The sequence below is a fragment of the Equus przewalskii genome, chromosome 10, assembly GCF_037783145.1.
Source record: "Equus przewalskii isolate Varuska chromosome 10, EquPr2, whole genome shotgun sequence".
Classification (NCBI taxonomy): domain Eukaryota; kingdom Metazoa; phylum Chordata; class Mammalia; order Perissodactyla; family Equidae; genus Equus; species Equus przewalskii.
Window position 1 is genome coordinate 6,441,292 of NC_091840.1, and position 20,386 is coordinate 6,461,677.

At 56.7% G+C, this 20,386-nt stretch overlaps 1 protein-coding gene across 6 annotated transcripts in view; it reads right to left on the minus strand.

Moving 5' to 3' along the window:
- Positions 1 to 20,386, minus strand: part of LLGL2 (LLGL scribble cell polarity complex component 2) — a 35,867-nt gene that overhangs the window by 608 nt on the left and 14,873 nt on the right. For 4 of the 6 annotated variants that reach the window (XM_070560009.1, XM_070560010.1, XM_070560012.1 and 1 more), the window contains 23 exons: positions 14,301 to 14,398; positions 12,905 to 12,986; positions 12,502 to 12,617; positions 11,905 to 12,063; positions 8,773 to 8,935; positions 8,491 to 8,623; positions 8,132 to 8,186; positions 7,407 to 7,561; positions 5,857 to 6,074; positions 5,716 to 5,783; positions 5,424 to 5,577; positions 5,230 to 5,334; positions 4,557 to 4,849; positions 4,301 to 4,451; positions 3,771 to 3,921; positions 2,947 to 3,063; positions 2,656 to 2,822; positions 1,919 to 2,183; positions 1,519 to 1,672; positions 1,175 to 1,203; positions 647 to 694; positions 402 to 444; positions 215 to 276 (listed from right to left, as the gene is read on the minus strand). In XM_070560009.1, coding sequence (XP_070416110.1) covers positions 215 to 276; positions 402 to 444; positions 647 to 694; positions 1,175 to 1,203; positions 1,519 to 1,672; positions 1,919 to 2,183; positions 2,656 to 2,822; positions 2,947 to 3,063; positions 3,771 to 3,921; positions 4,301 to 4,451; positions 4,557 to 4,849; positions 5,230 to 5,334; positions 5,424 to 5,577; positions 5,716 to 5,783; positions 5,857 to 6,074; positions 7,407 to 7,561; positions 8,132 to 8,186; positions 8,491 to 8,623; positions 8,773 to 8,935; positions 11,905 to 12,063; positions 12,502 to 12,617; positions 12,905 to 12,986; positions 14,301 to 14,398 — 2,986 coding nt within the window. The remainder of the gene's footprint in view (positions 1 to 214; positions 277 to 401; positions 445 to 646; positions 695 to 1,174; positions 1,204 to 1,518; positions 1,673 to 1,918; positions 2,184 to 2,655; positions 2,823 to 2,946; positions 3,064 to 3,770; positions 3,922 to 4,300; positions 4,452 to 4,556; positions 4,850 to 5,229; positions 5,335 to 5,423; positions 5,578 to 5,715; positions 5,784 to 5,856; positions 6,075 to 7,406; positions 7,562 to 8,131; positions 8,187 to 8,490; positions 8,624 to 8,772; positions 8,936 to 11,904; positions 12,064 to 12,501; positions 12,618 to 12,904; positions 12,987 to 14,300; positions 14,399 to 20,386) is intronic. The other 2 variants (XR_011522902.1, XR_011522903.1) reach the window with 1 other exon arrangement.

Below are 20,386 nucleotides of genomic sequence, written 5' to 3' on the forward strand. Positions count from 1 at the left end.
AGGAGCATGCTGGGCAGGGCAAGGGTCTCAGTCACCCACCCTGAGCCCAGACATGGACGTTTTCAGGACAACCCAGGGCCTGTGTCAGGGCTGGGATGGACCCAAAGGTCAGCAGGGCCCTGAGGGGTGGGGACGGGGCCTTTTCCTCCTATCCCTCCCCAGGAGCACACCCTCCCATCCGCCCCAACCCTGCAGTAGTGCCCAGAGCCCTTACCTCCCCCATTGCTGAGGCTGTACCTCACGGCCACTCGCTGAGAACGCCAATCACCATAGTTCCTACATGGGCAAAGACAGGGCAGTCACCTACCACGGGGACTTGGGGTGACCAGACAATGACCCTCATCCTCAGAGCTTTCCTGGCACCTTGGGGTCCACCCCTGCAAGCTCGAACAGTAACTCACCCTCGGTCTCCCTCCAGCGTGCTCTGGATCTCCTTCAGGACCCCTGCAGGGCAGGGGTGGGGAACAGAGGTCTGGTGAGGCCATCAGGGGCCGGGCCAGACACAAGCCTGTCTCCCCCTTTTATTTATGGGGTGCTGGACAGGTCTGCCTCCCTCAGGGAAATGGCCCTCAGTTTCACCCTGGCCTTGTAAGCCTCCCCCCGGAACATCCCTCATGCCAGCCCACCAACTCCAACCCAGACTCACTCTCGTCATTGAGCAGAGCGTGCTCCATCACGGGGCTGGGCCTTCTCTCTGGAGGGCAGAGACCAGGTCAGGCGAACCTTGGGCACTCCTTGCCCCAGCTCCCTCCTTCCTGGGGTGGGGGTGCTGGAGCCCAGAGCCAAGGACTGGAAGGGATGCTGTTTCTTTTTTTTCTCTGCTTTTTTCCCCCCAAATCCCCCCAGTACATAGTTATATATTTTAGTTGTGGGTCCTTCCAGTTGTGGCATGTGGGATACCGCCTCAGTGTGGCCTAATGAGCGGTGCCATGTCCACACCCAGGATCTGAACTGGTAAAACCCTGGGCCGCCAAAGCGGGGCACGCGAACTTAACCACTCGGCCATGGGGCCAGCCCCAGAGATGCTGTTTCTATTCCTAGCCTGAACATCATCTGCTCACCTGGGGTCCCGTTCCCTCCCTTCCAGCTCCAGGTCTGGGCCCAGGTGTGGTGCAGATGTGCTCACAAGGCCTGTGCCCCCACATGCCCCTGGCCCCAGAGAGGCCTGTCTTACCCTCTCCATCGCTCTGGCTCCCTGAGTTCCTGTAGGGAGAGAGATAGTGAGGATCAGGGGCCACTGGGCTCCCCATTCCAGGTCGAAAAGCCCTGGTCCCAAGAGGTATGTGAACTGACCTAGCCTGCCCTGGGCAGGGGGCCCACTGGAGGTAAACCAAGCCCTGCCCTGGACGGCAGTTTGCACAGAGGGAGGGGCACAGGAAGGGGGGCAGAGCCAGGGCTGGGAGGGTGGGCTGAGCTCACAGGGGAAGGGGACTCTGGCCAGGCCCCAGTGTGCGCCTCAAAAAGAGTGGGGGTGGGGGCGGAGGGGCAGGGGCAAAGGTCACTCGCCCTTTCACCCACCTGGCCCTGCCCAAGGCCTTCTCAGGGCCAGATCCATTGCGGGGGCAGCTGTGGTTCTTGGTTTCTGCTGAGTCCACCAGACACCGGGGCTCAACCAGCCACTTGGTGGAGAGAGAGAAGCGCTCAAACTCCGAAGGTGAGATCAGGTAGAAGCCTGGGGGGTGAAGGAGAAGCCTGGTAGGTGAGGCCAGCCCGGGTCTCCCAAGTCCCACAGCTGCCCTCGGGGCTTCCTTCCTCGGGGGTTAGGGGCCAGGGTCTCCCTCGAAATTCTCCACCTAAGGAGTCTGGCCTTGGCTGCCACAGCCCTGGCCACCCTCCCCAGCAGCCCCTGGCAGCACAGTGGGAGCCCCACACCCAGCCCCGCTCGCAGAAGTCCCGGACACGCCTGCCACCTGCACACCTTGGCCATATTTGGTGAAGACGCAGGAGGCGATGCCACTGACGTCCTCCCGGCGGATGCAGCTGTAACGCACCTGGGGCTTGAGCAGGGGCACTGAGACCACCTGGACGTCACCCAGGTTGGTGAGGACGGCCAGGTGATGCTCCCCGTAGTCCTCCACTCGACAGCTGCCGAAGTGGGCCACGCTGACCCGCCGCACCCGCGAGCCCTCCAGGGCGGTCAGCTTCAGCTTCAGCTTAGCACTCACCTTGGGCAGCGTGAACACCTGGGGGCACAGGGCGGCCAGTCAGACCATGGCCCGACCACAGTTTGCAGGGCTTCATCCAGCCAGAAAGGACTCCTCATGTCCCTGTCTGGTGCTGCCGCTGGGCCCTGCCCTCCACCGCACGCCGCTCAGCTACCCAGCAAAGCCTGTTCAGTCTCGGTGCCCCCCCAGCACTCGGACATGTAGCCAGTACACTTGGGCTGTGAGGACACCAGGGCCACTTATTTCCATGTCTGCGTTTTCTGTCCCTCCCACAGACACAGTTCCTGCTTCGGTGTCCCCACCACTGACCAGGGGCACAGGGACTCCACCAAGAACCCTCTCCCTTCCTCTGTCCCTGCAGCCCCTCACACACCAACTGCATATACAACTTTCAGTGAGTCCCAGCCACTGTCATTTGTGCTCATGGCCTGAGCCCCGCTCCCCACGTCCCAGGGATTGCTGGGGGACCCTGCCTCTACCCGCACAGCACCTTGAACTGCTCCTCTGACACAACAAGCAGTTGGTGGCTTCCCTGCATGTCTGGGCTCTTCGACAGGTCATGCGCCACTTCCAGGGGCTCAGGAAGGGGCACGCTGTGTCCATCCAGCACCAGGATGCCCACTATGGGCGCTCGGTGCATTAGCTGGATCTCCTTGGCTACAGGGAAGGAGGAAGGCTAGTGGTTGGGCGGTCGGGCAGAGGGAGGGCGAGGCTGGAGACACCCTCCCATCCCCACATAGGCAGACAAGCACCTTCCACTCTCTCTCTGCTCAGTACTCACCCTGCTCTGCCCGCACCAGCTCATCCATTCTCCGCTCAGCGGGGGGCACACGCAGGGCGAAGGCGTAGACAGCACCCCCATTGGTTCCAGCCCACAGTGAGGGGCAGTGGCGGGAGCCTGCCAGGAGGCAAAGGGCTATAGCTAACTCCTGGCTCTGGGGGTCAAGTGCAGCCAGGTGACCTAGGCTTATGTCCTGGCCTTGCCAGTTACTACCTGTGTGACTCCAAGCTCAAGTCAGTAAACCAGGTAAGCCTCGATTTCTTCCCCTGTAAAATGGAACTGCTATGGGCTCTGCCTACCTCCCAGGGTGCAGACAGGAAAGGCTGGAAAAGCTCTCTGACAACCAAGGGCCCCGTGCACAGATGATCCCGAATCCAGGACAGCTCAGCCCTCAAGATACAGCAGCAGATGGCCTCCAGCCCACCCTTATCCCGGCAGGAGGGAGCAGGGGAGAAACAGCCAGGGGAACTTCTGTAAGGCCCTCTGCGTACCAGCAGGCACGTGGCATGCCACAACCCTCCCAGCCACTCTAGGAGAAAGATATTCCCCCATTTTACAGGGAGAGAAGCTGAGACCCAGAAAGGTTAAGTGACACATCCAAGGCCACACTTCTAGAGAGCGGTGAAGCCTAAATATGGAGCCAGGACAACCACACTCGGAGCCCCGAGGAGGGATGGGAAGGAGGCAGCTGGGGGCTCTGGTCTCCCCTTGCTCAAAGGGGAAACCCCTCTTAGGGTTCCGCCAGCCAGGCTAGCAGCGGCCTCCAACATGCCCTCATGCCAGGGGGGCCTTTCTCAGCCCCCCACCTCAGGCTGGCCACTCACTGTCCCTCAAGTAGGTGTCAGCGAAGTAGAGGGTCCGGACGAAGCCTGTGAAGGAGTCCTCCGCCGAGCGGGCCTCGATCTTGCGCTGCACAGGCGCCAGCTCCATGTTCTGCAGGCCCGTCCGCTCTGCCCTGGAGCTTCCCTCTGGCACCTGCAGTGGGTGGGCCGGGCGGGCATGAGGGTGGGCTCTGGCCCCCCAACGGGGGCATCCGATTGCTCAACACGGGTCCTTCCAGGGGAAGACTGGCCACAGCCCATGGCACCACCTGCCTGGTAACAGTTACTGAAGACTTGACCCTAAGGCGTTAAAATGATTGCCTTTTACACTTGGGAAAGCTGAGGCACAGAGGAGCAGTGTGACACATCCGAGGCCACATAGCTGGTGGGTGGTAGGGCAGGACATGAACCTATGTGGTATAGCTCAAAGCCTCTGCTTGAGCCAAAGCAAGGGGGTGGGGAGTAGTAGTAGCTTGGATCTGCTGCTGGCTGCTCTGAGCTCTGCCTGGGTACGAGGTCAGCCTTGGCCTCACCTCCCCTGGGGGCCCAGCTGGCCGCCGCTTCCGGCTGGACACTCGGCTGCGACGTATCCGGCGGAAGGACTGGCGCAGGGACTTCTTTAGGGACTTCACACGGGACAGTGGGCCCTCCAAGGCTAGCTGGTCGCTGGGGTGCAGTGTGCACCTGGGGGAAACATCAAGTCCTCAGTGCTGCCAGGGCCCAAGGGCCCCTGCCCAGCACCAATCCCAGACCCGGGCCCCGACCACCCTGGGCAGGCAGGCTGCTCACTTGACAAAGACCTGTCGCCGTTGCTGGTGGTCAAAGAGGCCAAAGCCGTGGCTGGTGCCAAAGGCCACGAGCCGCCACTCAGAGTGTAGGGCCAAGGAGGTGACCACAGCCGGGGGCTGGCACTGCACCAACACAAAGGGTTGGAAGCCGGGCTCGAAGCGCACGGGCCCTGGGCGGGCACACAGGCGCTCGTGCCCCTTCCAGCGGTAGCCCTCCTGGTCCTGCAGCAGGTCGGCCTCCACCTGCTCCACAGTGTGCTCTGCCTCCTCGTCATTCAGCTCCAGCACGAGCACCTGGGAAAGGCAGCAGATGGGCTGAGCAAACCCCAGCAGCAACAGACAGCGGGACCTCAGGGACCCTGATGGTGGGGACAGCAAAGGACCTGGACACATGGCAAGGCCCAGTGCGCAAGCAGGGCCAGAAGGCCTCTGCCCAATCCGTAGCTCTTAATTCTGGAAGAGAAACAACAATCCCAAAGGGCTCCAGGCAACCTCAATCCACTGGGAAAAGCACGGAGCTGCAGGGGCTCCTGGTGACACCGTCAGTGGGCACTCAAGGGGCTGGTTCCTGTCCCTGCTGCTCCCTAATCCTGAGGAGGCTCATGGGCCTGAATGCTGCCCAAGGTCACCTGATCACTCCCACCCCGCTCCCCACTCCCAGCCCAGCCTGCTACCTGCCCTGCCGTGCCTGCCACAGCCAGGTAGCCACTGTATTTGCAGAGGAAAATCTTCTGGATGCCCAGCCGGGGATCATCACTGTAGGGGTCGAAGGAGCCCACCTGACAAGGGAGAGGAGGCCCATGAGCGGCCATAAGTGCCAGACTCAGCCTGTCCCTGCCCTCCCTGGTTCCCAGGCTCCCAGACTCACCTTGCGGAGTGGGGGCCACTCATCTTCGCCCTGGGCACTGAGGTTCTCGTTGGGGTCTGTGTCAGTGAGGAACACTCGTACCGTGCTGAGTTTATAGAGCAGCCGCAAGCAGACGCCAGAGGCGTCCCAGAACCGCACCGTGCCATCCTCGTGCCTGTGGGCAAAGCCCACCAGCTAGTGTGAGAAGGATGTGGGCCCGGGGGTGCCTGGGACTGGCACGCATCCCTCTGGGCTCTGCTTCTGCCCCATATATTCTACTAAGCAGAAGGAGAATGGCATTAAAGTCACCTACCCCGTGAGCAGCAGGTCCCTCTGGGGCGGGGCCGGGGCCAGACTGGTGCCACCATCAATGGGCCACTCCTAGAGAATGAGGCCAACAAGTCCATGGGAGAGCTTGGCCCCAAGGTGGGGCTGGGGCTAGCACTGGACCTACCATGGTGGAGAAGTGTGTATTCTGCCGGCTGCCAGCAGCAATGATCCGCTCCCACAGCTTCAGGGGGATGTTGGAGACGTGGTGGGAGCAGGTGATGGCAGAGCAGTGCAGGGAGGCCAGGTAGGGAGGCTGGACCAGCGGCCAACCGGCTGTCTGCAGGTCAATCACCACCAGCTCCTCCTCAGCCAGCACCACTAGTGCGTAGGGGTCATCAAAGGCTGAGGGGACAAACCAAGGGCCAGGGGCTGCAGAAGCCAGTAGGAAGCAGTTTGCCCCAGCCAGCCCTGTGGAATCTGAAGCTCTAGGGTTGGAGCCAGGGAATCTGCATTTTAAAGATAAGCTCCAAATCCAACAATGTATAAAGAAAATCCCACCATGACCAAGGGGGATTTATTCCAGGTGGGCAAGGCAGTTCAACATACAGAAATCAATTAATGGACTCCATCACATCGATGGGCTAAAATGGAAAACTACATGATCATATGGACAGACGCAGACAAAGTATTTGACAAAATCCAACACCCATTTATGATAAAAACTCTCAGTAAACTAGGAATAGAGGGGAACTTCCTCAACTTGATAAATAATATCTACAAAAGAGCTACAGCTAACAACATAACTTAATGGTGAGAAACTCGAACTCTCCCACTAAGATCAGGAATAAGGCAAGGAGGTCCCCTCTCACTACTCCTTTTCAAGTCCTAGATAATGCAATAAGACAAGGAAAGGAAATGAAAGGTATAGAGATTGGGAAGGAAGAAATAAAACTGTCTTTGTTCACAGATGACATTATCATTGATGTAGAAAATCCTGAAGAATCAATTAAAAGACTGGACCCTGCTGCTGTGTCAGGTGTGAGGAGGGAAGAGGCTGAGAAATGAGGAACAGCAGGCTTGGAGTCTCCCTCCAAATGGCCTTGAGGCTGGGAAAACAGCCTAGGGTGTCCCGAGCAGGCCCAGTCCCCTCACCTGCAGGCCTGGGCCTTGTCAGGTCAGTCATTTGGGGAGGAGGCCTTCCCTCCTGGAGATCTCCTGCTGAGCCTCCTCTCCAGGTTTCAACATCAGCCCTTCCTGGTCTTGCCTGTCACCCAATTCATGAGGCTGACTCAGGGCTTTGCTGTCCTGGCCAAGCTCCAGGAGGCTGGCTCAGAACTGGCCCCAAGCTGCACCCCCAGCCCCACCCCATAAGGAGGGCTTCAGCATGTCTAAGCCAGGACCCCCCTGCCTCAGACAGGTAGGCATTAAACCCAACCGTACAGATCTGCCCTCTTTGGGCTAAGGCCCACCAGAGCTGAGGAAGGGCAAAGAGAGCTTCAGATGGGCAGGAGTTGTGACCAGCAAGGATGAAGCCACAGGCCAGCAGGGAAGGAGAGAAAGAGACTGATTTTGGCTGCTGGCCTTGGAGGCACTAAGAAGGGATAGAGTGGGGACTCAGGGAGTGGCAGGTTTGGGAATGCCTGTGCAGGCCCCTCCTCTTTATTTACAGATGGACCTGCAACTCCACACCTTCCAGTGACTAGCCCCCCACAGCCATGCCTGAAGCTCGCCTACCTGCTGCAGGGTCTGCCTCGGCAAGGACAGTAAAGTCAATGACACGGGAGGTGAAGTCGAAGGCTGTCTGCTGGTCATTGTGGATCACTGAGATGCAGTGGCGGTCCCCATAGCTGGCCCGAGGCATACCACCCTGGAAGATGGTGAAGGGCGACCTGGCAGGCACAGAAGAGTGGGGGTGGGGAATGGGAAGCGGCTCCCGACAGACCCCAGATGGCCACAGGCTCAGCAGGCAGCTTGGACTTTCCTGTGACCGGCCTCCATGGCAGGGCCTGAGCGGAAGGCCAGTCTCAGGGTGAACGCTCACACAAGGTCCCAGGAGCGGGGTGGGGAGGACCGACTGCAGCAGCCCAGGAGAACCTGGGGGTGAGGTAGGGACGTGCAGACTGCTGGTTCTGAAACACTGCAGCCACTCCTGCTTCAACCAGAGGGGCCCCTCTTTCTGCTTTATATTGGGTCTCCCTACATGATTCTTTCTGAGGGAAATGGGGCTGCTGCTAAAACAGAGTTTGAAACCTGCTGAAACAGGTGGCTGGGCGGGAGGATAGAACGGTAAGATGGGCATGTGTTTTCAGGAATTAGCCCTTGCTCCTCTCCCTGGAGTCCAAGACCTGAACGTGGGACCCAAAGGCACTCGCTAGGTGCTGTCTCCCCCAGCAGAGGCCTTTTCGGCCTTCCTCTAGGAAGGCTCTGGAAAGGGAAGAGGACAGAGCAGTCGTACCTACCCCTGCCTGGTGGTCAGCCAGAAGATTTTGGTAATAGCTTTGCAAGGAAAAGGACCTACAAAAAAAGGATTAGCTTGAACGGGTCCTCCCACTCAGAGGCACGTGGGCCCGCAGGCACACAGCTCCCTCACACCCACACATGCCCGTGAGTCTTGCTCTAAGCCAGCCACAGTGGGCGTCAGAAACCTGCCGTATGGCTTTAGACAAGCCTTTGCCTCTCTGGGCCCCAGGTTTTTCTCCTATGAGTTGGGCACCTATCCCTGAAGGCAGGATAGAGCAACTGGGAACAGAGAGGACATTGCTCCGCAATGAACTGAAAGGCAGTGCCGGTGACAGGGCAGGGTGGGCAGAGCACTGACCGTAAGGCACGTGGCTGTGCAGGGGCTCCAGTGGCTGGGCGTCGGTGGACACAGGCCACTGGTGATAGCTGCCGTCAGAATGGCAGCTGACAATCAGGCGGCCGTCCCGCTGCCAGCACACGTTCTCCAGTTGCTTCGGGGAGGAGAGGCAGAGAGTGCAGGCTGGGATCAGGGCGGTAGTCCCCTCGCCCGCACCCCCACCCCTCGGCACATGGGCTGCATGGGATACGCGGGGTCTGGGAGAGCCACGTGGCGCCTGCCACTGTCCCAGGCACCACCCACCTGGCTGCTGAGGAAATGGCAGAGCACACGGCTGCCCCGCAGGTCCCAGATGACAACGAGGCCCCGGCTGTAGCCGATGAGGATCTGGTGGGGGTCTCGAGGGTGTTCCTGCAGAGCCTCCACCATCTCAAACACGCGCCGCTGGCGGGCCTCCTCTGGCAACCTGGGCGAGGGGAGCCCTGTGAGCTTGCCGCCGTCCACCAGCGGGCAAAGCCAAGAGCAGGGCACAGCACGCACGGTGTGCCGTGCAGCAGCAGGCACGGGATGCACCAGCATGGAAAGATCACCAGGACACATCGCCAAGGGGAGAGAAGCAACGCGTACAACAGGACAGTGATAGCTAAAAACCCCTCGAGGATGCACACGCAGGTGGCACAACTCTAAGAAAAGGCAAGGAAGTGATTTCTAGAAAAGCCGATGTGGTGGCGGCCTCTAGGGGTGGAGGGAGTTGTGACTGGGAAAAGGCACATGGGGGCTCCTGGGAGGCTGACAAAGTGCTGTTTCTTTGCCTGGGGCTGGCTGCAAGGATGATCACTTTACAAGAATCCATCAAACTGGGCCAGCGGCATGGCCGAGTGGTTGGGTTTGCGCGCTCTGCTTCAGCGGCCCAGGGTTTTGCTGGTTCGAATCCTGGGTGCAGACATGGCACCACTCATCGGTCCATGCTGGGGTGGCGTCCCACATGCCACAGCCAGAAGGACCCACAACTAAAAATATACAACTATGTACCGGAGGGCTTTGGGAGAAAAAGGAAACATAAAATGTTAAAAAAAAAAAGAATCCATTAAACTGTACATTCTTATTTAGTGCATTTCTGCAAGGAGGTGGTATTTCATTATAAAAAATTTTAAGACCCACAAAACAAAACTCTATCTTAGCTGGCTGGGCTTTGAGCCTTGACCCCTTCCTCCTTCTCTGGGCCTGGAATGCTGACGTGAAGTCTGGAGGTGCTGCAGCCAAAAGAACACCATGAGGTGGCAGGCACAGGACCAAGAGCCAAGACCAAGGATGGTGAGTAGGAAATAGAAACGGCCTGGACCCCAAGGGGATGACTATGCCCCAAACCCACCAACCCTCCATGTTTGATACATCCCCAAAGACCAATCCTATACACCAGGGACAGCTGGCATAGGCCTTTCCGGAGGTGGAATTCAAATTGGGATGGGGAGGTCAAAGGGGCCTTTAACCTTATTTGTAAAGTTTTAATTTCTGGAGAGGATGCTATAAGGATCTATTATATAATTAAAAAAATCAATTGATCTTAAATGAAAAGTAAACAATGCAAGAATTACACCATCTTGGAAAATACAGAGAAGCATCAGGAAGAACTTAAGAGGAAGCTGTGCAGCAGGTCTGATGACGCTGCCGACTCCAGGTACCTGCCCTCCAGACTTCCTCTTGCCAGCATGTCTGCACGCTTCACTTACTCATTTAAAAACTGGAATTACACTGTAATACACTGTTTTGCAACTTGCTTTTTTTCTCCCCTACTTAAAAGACCATGGCCATTTTCTCATGTTAGCTCAGGGCCAATCTTCCCTACACACACATAAAAAAATTCTTTGAAATATTCTTTTTTTTTTTCCCCTAAAGATTGGCACCTGAGCTAACAACTATTGCCAATCTTCCTTTTTTTTTGTTTTCTGCTTTATCTTCCCAAACCCCCCCGTACATAGTTGTATACCTTAGTTGCAGGTCCTTCTAGTTGTGGGATGTGGGACGCTGCCTCAACGTGGCCTGACGAGTGGTGCCATGTCCAGGCCCAGGATCCGAACCCTGGGCCGCCGCAGTGGAGTGCGTGAACTTAACCTCTCGGCCACGGAGCCAGCCCCCTGAAATATTCTTAATGAATGCAAATAATGCCCTTATATAGATGAATACTGTGGGACAATTAGATGGTTTCAACTTTTGCCATTAAAAACAGCCCTATAATGATCATTCTTGTGTATGCATTTCTCCCTTAGGACGGAGACCTTTTCAGAGACAGTGTTGCTAGACTAAAGTGTTGGATATTTCAAAAAGTTAGTGTTGTCAAAGTGGAGGTTGAACAAGGATTTAGATTGGCACGAGGGGTTCCCGGGGCACTCAGCTGGGAAAGCCCAGGGGGTAGCCATGGCCGAGGGGAAGGCCCCTCCTCAACTGGACTCCCACCAGCACAGGGTGAGGCAGGCACTGGCATGGCCACACGGTGAGGAGCAGGTCCTCCCACCATCCTGCCCACAGACCGGGCGCCTAGGCTGAGAACCAGCCGTGCCTGCCATCTTGCAAACAGTCCTGCTCAGACCATGTCACGCTGCCCTGACCTACCCTGCCAAGAGGGAAAGACACAGCTTATGCTCAGAGGGACCCAGTCCCAAGCAGGAATCCTCCCAACCCAGCAATGCCCTGCCCTGGACAGCCTGGCCCTACGGCTGTGAGTGTGTTGCAAGCTGGTCCAGAGCCCTTCAGGGGCACAGTCCCGCTGGCTCAAGCCTCAAGCAGCTCCATGTCCCAGCACCCTGGCCTCCTCCCCACCCCTCGTAACTGAAGAACATTCCATTGCTACCAACCCTTCATCTCCTCCCTGTCTGGGCCCCAGCCCCTCTCTCCACACCCAGACTCGATCTGACTATCACAGACACCACCACAAAGGAGCAAAGCTTCCAAAATGATCTGAAGAAACCTACAAGGTTGTGGCTGTCAAGTATTTTTAGCCCTGGAGCCTGCGTGCAAATGGAAACCTAGCAGACACCAAAGCACAAACATCAGACGCTGCCCCAGCTGACGCAGGGAGGTTTGGGCCCCGTCCGGCCCCACTGCAGAGCCCCTGGAATTTTGAGATACGTGGTATCAGCGCAAAGAAGGCTGGACTAAGAGTTAGTGCCATTACACAATCATTGAGCTTATTTTCCTCAGCTTTAAACGAAGTGACAAGTCACCCCCAGGATCTCTTTCAGTGCTATGAGGCTAACACATTATGGAGTGAGATTCTCAGTTTGGGGGACAGGTGGGAAGCTGAAAGTCTCTCCTCCCATCCCCATAAGACTTCCCAGGAGAGAAATAAGCTTCTGAGACAGTATCAGGGACCAAAGGAAGGAGGACATGCGCAACTCGAGGGATGGGTTCCTAACGGCAGCGGGTCTCCGGGCTCACCGCTGCAGCACGGCATCCGGGCTGATGGTCCGGTCCTCCAGGGTGCGGAAGGCAGGCAGCTGTACCACAAACACGTTGCCGCTCTCAGTGCCCAGGTAGAGCAGCTCTCGGGAGGAATGTGGCAGGACCACGGTGATCTGTGTGGCACTGGGGGCAGCCCTGCAGACAGGAACGGCTGTGAGCTGGCTGCTGCCCAGACAGGGGAGACCCCACGGATAGGATCCCCCACTCCTGGCTGCCCTCACCAGCCCAGGGAAGGCCTCGCCAAGGGAAAGCAGGCCTGTGAGAGCCTTTAACAGGGTTCATGGTATCTTGGGCCAGGACAAACATAGTGGTTACTTTCTGCCAAGACAGCAGACAGATGGCAGAGAGCTTGGGCTGGGAGGCAGAAGAATCTCTCCTGCACAGGTGCCGTGCGGATGGAGGGTGGCAGGCACCAGCCCTGCACCTCTATCCAGAGCGCTTGCAGGTGGAGATGCATTGGCTCCAACACCTGCCAGGACTGCCAAAGGCTCCACAGAACCCTCAAGGGTGATCCCCCCCCGTGTGGGGTGCATGGGGCAGGCTGGCTGGGGAGCAAGGGGACTGAGTCTTTACCCTGGGGGGCCACGCAGCATGAAACTCTCATCCTCCTGTAGCTCTGACACCCCACCTTTCACCTTCAGGCTCCACAGGTGCAGGCTGTTGTCGTCCAGCAGAGTGACCAGCTGGCACTAGGGAGGGAACAGGATGGGGGCAGGAGTCTGCTGTCTCATTAACCAGGGAGCACCATGGCCTTTACATACATGGGTGGCCCAGTCAGTGCTGGTTGTTTCAAAGAGCCCCACAACCAAGAGACCCCTGGCTACTGTTAGGGTAGCCCATGAATCAGAGCTGGGGACAGGCAGGTGGTCCCAGGTCCTCCCAGCAGCAACAAACACCCAGCGCCACCCAATGACTGCTTCTCTACACACCCCTTCCGGGAGATATGAGAGTAAGAAGGGCATGGAGGGGCCCTCACCTGGCCAGGCAGGAAATGGATCTGCACTACGGCGTTGTTCTCCCGGTGCAGCCCCATGAACTCCACCCCTGGGGCACCATAGCTAGGAGCAGCAGGCTCAGGAAAAGCTCCAGAAGGCAGGATACCACCCCTGGGCCCACCCAAGTGCCAGCACCTCTGGGCCCACGTGGCAAGGAATGTAAAACAGCTGGCAGCAGAGAAGGGCTTGCCCTCCCTGCAGAAAGCCGAGCTGTGTCTGAGGCCTGGGTGGGGAAGAGAGGTCAGTGGTCCTGACCCTGAGGATGGAGTCAGCCAACCAGGGAGAGCTTTCCTAGCCAGGCAGGTGGGAGTGACTCCTTAGAAGGGTGAAGCCTTATCTCTGCAACTGTTAGGCGGCTCGCTGTACCCCCACCCCCAGCCCGCAACCTGAGCTGCAACAGACTCATCAGCTACCACACAGTGGCACCTGTGCGAAAACACAGAGCACACCTGTGGGCCCACCCCTGGCAGCCATCGCTGTGAGTCTTAGCACTGGGGATTGGTAACCAGGATATGGCCGTGGCCTGGCAATGATTAACCAGCTGAAGGAGGGTTGAGCTGGCCATGGCACCTGGGCCCCTGCCATGTAGACACCATCTCCAGCCTGGCCCAGCCGATTCAAGGCACCCTGCCCTCCACGCCCGTGCTGCAGCAGACAGGGACGGAAGAGAGTTACAGCTTCACTGGAAGAGACACCAGCTGGGCTCTCCATGGGTGGTCCTCCACCTCCCAGTTTCCCTAGGTCCCACCCTGGCTCGCTCTGCGGGCTTAGGTCAGATTTGAGAGTGGGAACGGGGCTCCCAGACTTTTAACCCAGCCCAGGCCAGCCAGAGGAGCCAAGCAGTGGTCCCCCCACCCTGAAATCTGTGCGCTTGCCTCTGAAATGGCCTGGAGGCCTCGTCAACCCAGAACCAATGCTTTGGATAAAAGATGATCCAACTGGACTATGTCCAGCCTCAGGCCAAGGAAAGACTATCCCTGCCAACCAGAAGTCCACTCTACCTTCGGGTGTGCGTGCGCACACGCGCGCGTGTGTGTGTATACATGGGGGGCAGAATCTGGAAGAGCAGCCGCCTTAGCACTGCTCCTCTAACCCAAGGCCACTTTATCTCTGGTTTGCACAGAGCTCTGGGGCCAGTCTACTGACTCTCACTGGGAAAAAGGTTTAAAGAAGCTTCGTGGCCCACCCCCCACCTCCACTTACTGCATTCAGGGTGGACTCCTGAGAGGGTATTTGGAACATCCCAGGAACAACAGGAGTCACCTGCACCTTGCTTTTATTTGGAAGGTGGGGGTCCTTTCTGAATCTCACCAATGCCAAGGCCCCTGCCCCTTCCAGGGCCTCTCTGGGTAGGAGCTGGGGGGATGGAAAGGATACAGCTTGACGGCTCCGGAGCGGGTGCCGATGGCCAGGATGTGCAGAGAGGGGCTGTAGCCGAGGGCACTGGGCTGGTGCGGGAAGCCATGTTCCACCGTCTGTAACGAGAACCACACGGGCACAGGCCTGCAGACATATCCCCTCCGCCCCTCCACAGCTGGGGGGCCAGTGCTGGACGGCGGGGCTGCAGCACAGAGCCACCCCCAGCAGGAAGGAGGAATTCAGTCATGTTTGGGTTGCTACCTAGACGCACCAGTGTAGAGTCAATCCCAGACCCTTCTGGGCCCCACCCCCTATCCATTTCTGACCCGGTGCTTGGCCACGTGGCCATTCCTGGGCGCTCATTCTCCCCAACATCATGATGGCCACTTGGTGTTCTCCAAGAGCTCTGACTTGGTTCCCCCACCACTCATACTGTGGGTGACCAACCCAGCCCTCCTGAGGCGATGCGGGGAAAGTAAGGGAAGCTTTGGGGGCTAGCATAGGTTGTTCAGGAAGCCTGGTTCCACTGCAGCTCCGGGCCGGCCCCTGGGTCCCCGGGAACCCACAGTGGCCCTTCCCAGTTCTGGGCTTTCTGAGGCTCCTCCAGTCCTGAACATCAGCTCTCTCTCAAGTGCCCTCGTTGTCACTGTGAGTTCCCCACCATCTTCCCAGGGAGGAAGTTTCTGGAGTGTTGTTGTAGATGCATGCTTTTGCTCATTTCTTATTAGAGAAGTAATACACATTGTAGAAAACTTGGAACATTTAAAGGAGTTTGAAAAAGAAGAAAAAAAATTACCCATACTCCCACAACCGGAAGTAACCCTTGCTAATATCTCTGTGTCTGCGAGTCTTTCCTATGCCTGTGACTATATGTGTATGTGTCCGTACGTAAAACCCAGAGACCTAACTGGCGTCACGCCACATGGTTATACATGTACATTAGGTCTGTCCTTCCACCTATAGCCAGCCCAGGTTGTTAAAAACACTAGCACGAGTCAAACAGCTGAAGAATATTCCCTGTGTGGGGGTGCCTTAACTCACCAGGGCCTCTGTTGTTGAACATTCTCTTTGTTTCTAGAGGTTTTGCAATTGCTAGGTGCATTGATGACCATTCTTGGCCTCCCATCTTTGCCTGCACCTCTGAGTGTTTCCTTAGGCAGTGTCCCAGGGGTGGCATTACAGGTTAAAATGGTAGGGATGTAGACATGCCAGATTTAGATTGACAAACCATCTTCGGGAAGGTTTTTGGTCATTTCTTAGTCAGCTAACCCTGTGCCCCACCTCCCCCTGCAGGGGATACTGAACCTGCAGAGCTGGATTAGAGCAGGCCAAAGGGTGCCGGCCAGCTGCTTTAAAGACATTTTTTTTTTTAAACTATGCAAACACTGCCCCACAGAAAAAGGCTGCATGGATGAGGCGACTCTCCCCAAGCCTGGGCTCTTCTCTGGGCTTCACTCGGCCTCAAAGGGGCAGAAAGAGATAAGCCCTGGTCACAGCTATGATAGCTTAGCAAACCCAACTACTGCCTGCCTGCTCGTCCAGTCCAGCCCAGTCCAGTGGTTCACGGAAGGAGGCCCTGTGCCGGGGTAGGGCCAGAGAAGAGAGCTCCAAACAGCGCCTATTCTGGGGATGCCTGGGGCCACACAGGTGTGGGGGCCCCCTCAGGCCTGGCTCTTTGCCGGGAACACGGACTGCCCTGCAAATGGCTGTACCGGGAAGGGACAGCTGGGAGGGCACAAGTGACCCAGCAGGAGCCCCCCTGCCAGCCCAGGTCCCTGTTCAGCTATGTAAAAAATGCAGAGCGTGGAGAAGCCTTGGGGAGATAGTGGAGTGTCTGGAATGTAAACGTTTCCCTGGAAAAGGAGGGCAGAGCACACGATGGGGTGTGGGACAAGCCTCCCCAGAGGCCCCCGCTAGGCCGTCAGCCAGCCCCAGGTTGCTGGGGCCTCAGGAAGTCAGCAGCCAGAGCTCAAGAAAAGGTTCTTGGGAGGGTAGCACTTTCCCACCAGCACCAGGAGCCGCAGCTCAGGGCCAAAGCCTCCGGAATCTGGAGGACTCTGGGAGAAACGTCCTCGAGGCGGCTGGTGGCCAGCAGGAAACCCACACCTGCGTTGCTCGGTACAACAGTCACAAGCTGTGTGCATAGACTGGGCACTTGCAATGTGGCTAGTGCCACCAAGAAACTGAATTTTTAATTTTATTTAATTTTAATTAACTTAAATTTAAGAATGGACACAATTCAATTATTGGAAAACTACTCAGGAAGGTTCTTGGGTTCCAAAGGAACAGGGGGCTGGAGTCAGGCAGACCAAACTTCAAATCTCCCTTTTCAACTGTAAATCTTCCAAACTTTAAATACAGATCACATATTTCCAAAGAAAACTTAATGTCTGAATTGAGATGTGCTGCAGGTGTAAACTATACTCAGAATTTCAAAGATTTTTAATTAAAAAACAGCTAAAACTAAAAACTTTAAAAATCTCACTAATTTATATTGACTACATGTTGAAACAATAATACTTCGGATAATATTGGGTTAAGCAGAATATATTATCAAAATTAATTTCACGTGCTTAAAAACACTTGCAATGTGGCTTCTACAACATTTTAAATTCCTTATGTGGCTCATATTATATTCCTATTGGACCAAGGTGCTGCCCTAGACAATTTTGCCTCAGGACACCAGCAGGAAAGTCAAGCCGAAGAGAAAACGGTCTGCAGCTTTTTGTCAGGCTTTCGGGCCATAAATTTTCCTATCAACTCACCAGCAGGAAGTTCTAACAGCCCACCTGAGTCACTCCTGCTGCAGGTCAGCCTCTTTTCCCAGACCCCGAGGGAGGCCAAAGGTCAAGCCCATGGTTCAATCAGTTGTACCCATTCGTCATTTCCTTCAGGGTCCTGGGGACCCTGAGTCCCCCTCTCGCCCAGCCTCAGCTTCTTCTCTATAGGGTGGTTTAGAAAGAACAGGGACTGAGTCAGCCCATGAAGCTTTGAATCCCCCTCTGCCACTTAAAAGGCGCCTGGACTTGAACGAGCTACCTTGCCTCTCTGAGCCTCATTTCACAGCTGACAAATGAACAATATCAACGACTGCCTTGAGCAGGGCTGTCCTCCACTTGGACACAATGAACCGCGAGCAGACCTCCTGACCGGCTGGAAGCCTCAGCTGCCCCCGACAAGCACACAGGCCTTGCCCCATAAGCCCGGCTTCCTTCTAAGGTTCTCCATCACTCCCTCGTATCCCGCGGGGCGTCTTCTCCAAGTTGACAACTAGAGGGACCAAGGTTCCCTCAAGAACAAAAGAAGGGGAGGGAATTGAAAGTGAACAAACTACTACACGTATGAGTATGGCTGAATCTCAAAAACATATTGTAGAGTGAAAAAGCTAGGCCAAAAGAATACATACTGTATGAATCACGGTGACCCTATAGGGTCAGGGGCCAAGATGGTGGGTTGAAATGCAAATAGTGTGGTAACGGGATTCCCTAGGTCCTGGAGGGGTGAAGGGGAGGCGGCACCCTTCAATGTGCAAATACGGCCCACTGATCCCTGAATGAGGCAGTTATAACACATCTCAGAGGCAAAGTTGAGCAAGGAGTGTAGGGGCCCCAGGCCAACAAGAGGCCCAGGGGGTCTTGTTGGAAATGGGGAAGGCAGTGATGAGGATTTGGGGAGAGGACCGAGGTTGGTTAATGAGGGGACAGGGAAGAGCTAGGAACCCAGGGCCCGAGCAGCCTTGGGAAGCAGGACGGTTCCACAAGGCACCTCTGGCCTGTGGTCCAGTTGTTCTCCCAGCTCGGAAGCCCTTCCTACTCCTTGGTTGTCCCTCCCTCTGACTTTTTTTTTTTTTCTGCTTTATCTCCCCAAACCCCCCGTACACAGTTGTATATCTTAGTTGCAGGTCCTTCTAGTTGTGGGACGTGGGACGCCACCTCAACGTGGCCTGACGAGTGGTGCCATGTCCGCACCCAGGATCCCAACCCTGGGCTGCCGCAGCGGAGCGCACGAACTTAACCACCCGGCCACAGAGCCAGCCCCCCTCCCTCTGGCTCTTAATAGCCTTTTAAGATTGGCTCTCCCACTAGAGTACCAGGTCCACATGGGCAGTGACCTCTTCCCCCAGAAGGCACAAGAGGGTAGGCTCAGCCTCCAGGCACAGAGCAACCCTGAAGTCTCTCTACCCAGGACAGAGGGTGGGGCGGGACTCCACCTGGGGACAGCAGGCCGGGATTCCAGGGCCAGCCCTCCCAGCTTGAGACTCCAGTGACTCTAGTTGACGTCTCCAGCTCAGGTTCAAGCTAGGTTGACCAACGCCTGACTGCCAGGGGGGCAGTCCTCCCCCACTTCGTGAGCTCAACATCTAGCTCCCTGGCCCTGCCCCCACCCTGCTACCTGGCTCAGGTGACCTCTGCTAAGGGAGGAGAGAACAATGAACTCTTTTGACAGGGAGTTGGGAAAGGAGAGATTTGTAGGAGCCGCCAAACTGCAACACTAGCCTGGTGTGGGAGAGAAAGCCCCCTCTGTCCCATGCTGGCTCCAGGACCCCATTCATGCTCCCGGAAGGGACAAAGCAAAGGTTGTTTGTCAGAGACAGTGGGGGCCCTTCATCCTGCCCTCAGTAAGGGGGGACCTCGTCCAAGATGGAAGGCTGAGGAGTTCCTAGCACTTGTCTGGGCGGGAAGGAGGGCTGCCCAGGGCCACGACGGGTACGCCTGGCTGGCGGGGCTGGGTGGCACTGCCCTACATTGGGTGTGGTCAGCTCAGATTCCTGGTGGTGGCAGAAACCTGTCCCTCCCCGTGTGGCTGTCATCTGACACCAGGGGCCCAGCCTCACAAAAGCCAAGACAAAACAACCTGGCCCTGGACAGGGGCAGCCGTCAGGAACACACTGTTTGTTCAGGGCCTGGGGGTGGGGAGGTAGGCTGGGCAGGAAGGGCCCAGGCTTTATCATCCAGCTGGTCTGGGCAGTTTCCCTAGGGAGGGAGCGGCCTCCAGGGATTTTCAAGAAAGACATTTCACAGTGACACAAGCTTAGATCCCCTCAGAGTCACTTCCTCCCATTGAGGTCCCAGTGTGTCCCACAGTCCAGTCATTAGGTCCTCAGTGGCCTGCCTGGCACTGCCAGCTGACTTTTCTGTCTTTCCAACAGGCTCAAGGACCCACCACACCCACAGACGACTACTTCACTGGCCAAGAAGCTGAGGCTCAGGAGGTGAAGTCACCACCCTAAGGCCACACAACTGGTCAGCAGATGGAACCAGGAGTCCTCATTCCCAGCCAGTGCCCTCCACAATGTGCTTGGGCTGTCCAAGCCCTAGAAGCCTCAGTTTCCTCACCTGCAGAATGGGAACATCACCCACCTGTGATTCGTCATGAGGACGAGGCGAAGACAAGGTAAACCCTGATATGGCACCAACTGTGTGCCAGGCACCATTTGAAGCAATTTAGCTTACTTAGCACACCAACCTGGGTGTAGAGACTATTATGATGCCCACTTTACAGATGAGGAAACTGAGGAGTAGAGAGGTGAAGTAACGTGTCTGCAGTCACTCAGTGAGGAAGAAGCACAGGTGGCATCTAGACCCAGGCCGTCTGGCTCCAGAGGCCCTGCACCACCTGGCCCCTTTGCTACTTGGCACAGAGCCCTTGGTGAACTGGAGTTGCCCCTCTGCCAGCCAGTCTCCAGCAGAAGGTTCAGAGAATCTGTCCACAGACATGTTTCCTTCCCAGGTAATGAAGCCAAAGGAACAGGACATGCCGCTCTCCCGCCCCCGGCGTGATGTCCCTGCTCTTTGAGGCATCTCGCTTGGTGTGGGTGTTAAGGAGTTTGGCCAGAAGGTAGTGGAGGAAGAGGCCCAGCAAGGGGTTAGAAGCCGGTGTCTTGAAGCTGCTTGGGGCAGGTCTATGATGGTGCCACTGTCCCAATTCCCTCCCAAGCACAGTGCCCTGCAGACTGGCACTTCCAGGATGGAGCTCTCAGAAGAGGTGACCAGAGCCACCTATCTGGTCTAGTCACTGCTGGCTTCACCAGATGTGGGCACTCTCCAGAGGGCTGACCCTCACCTATGTGTGAATAACTGCTGCATCACAGGCCACCTGAGGCT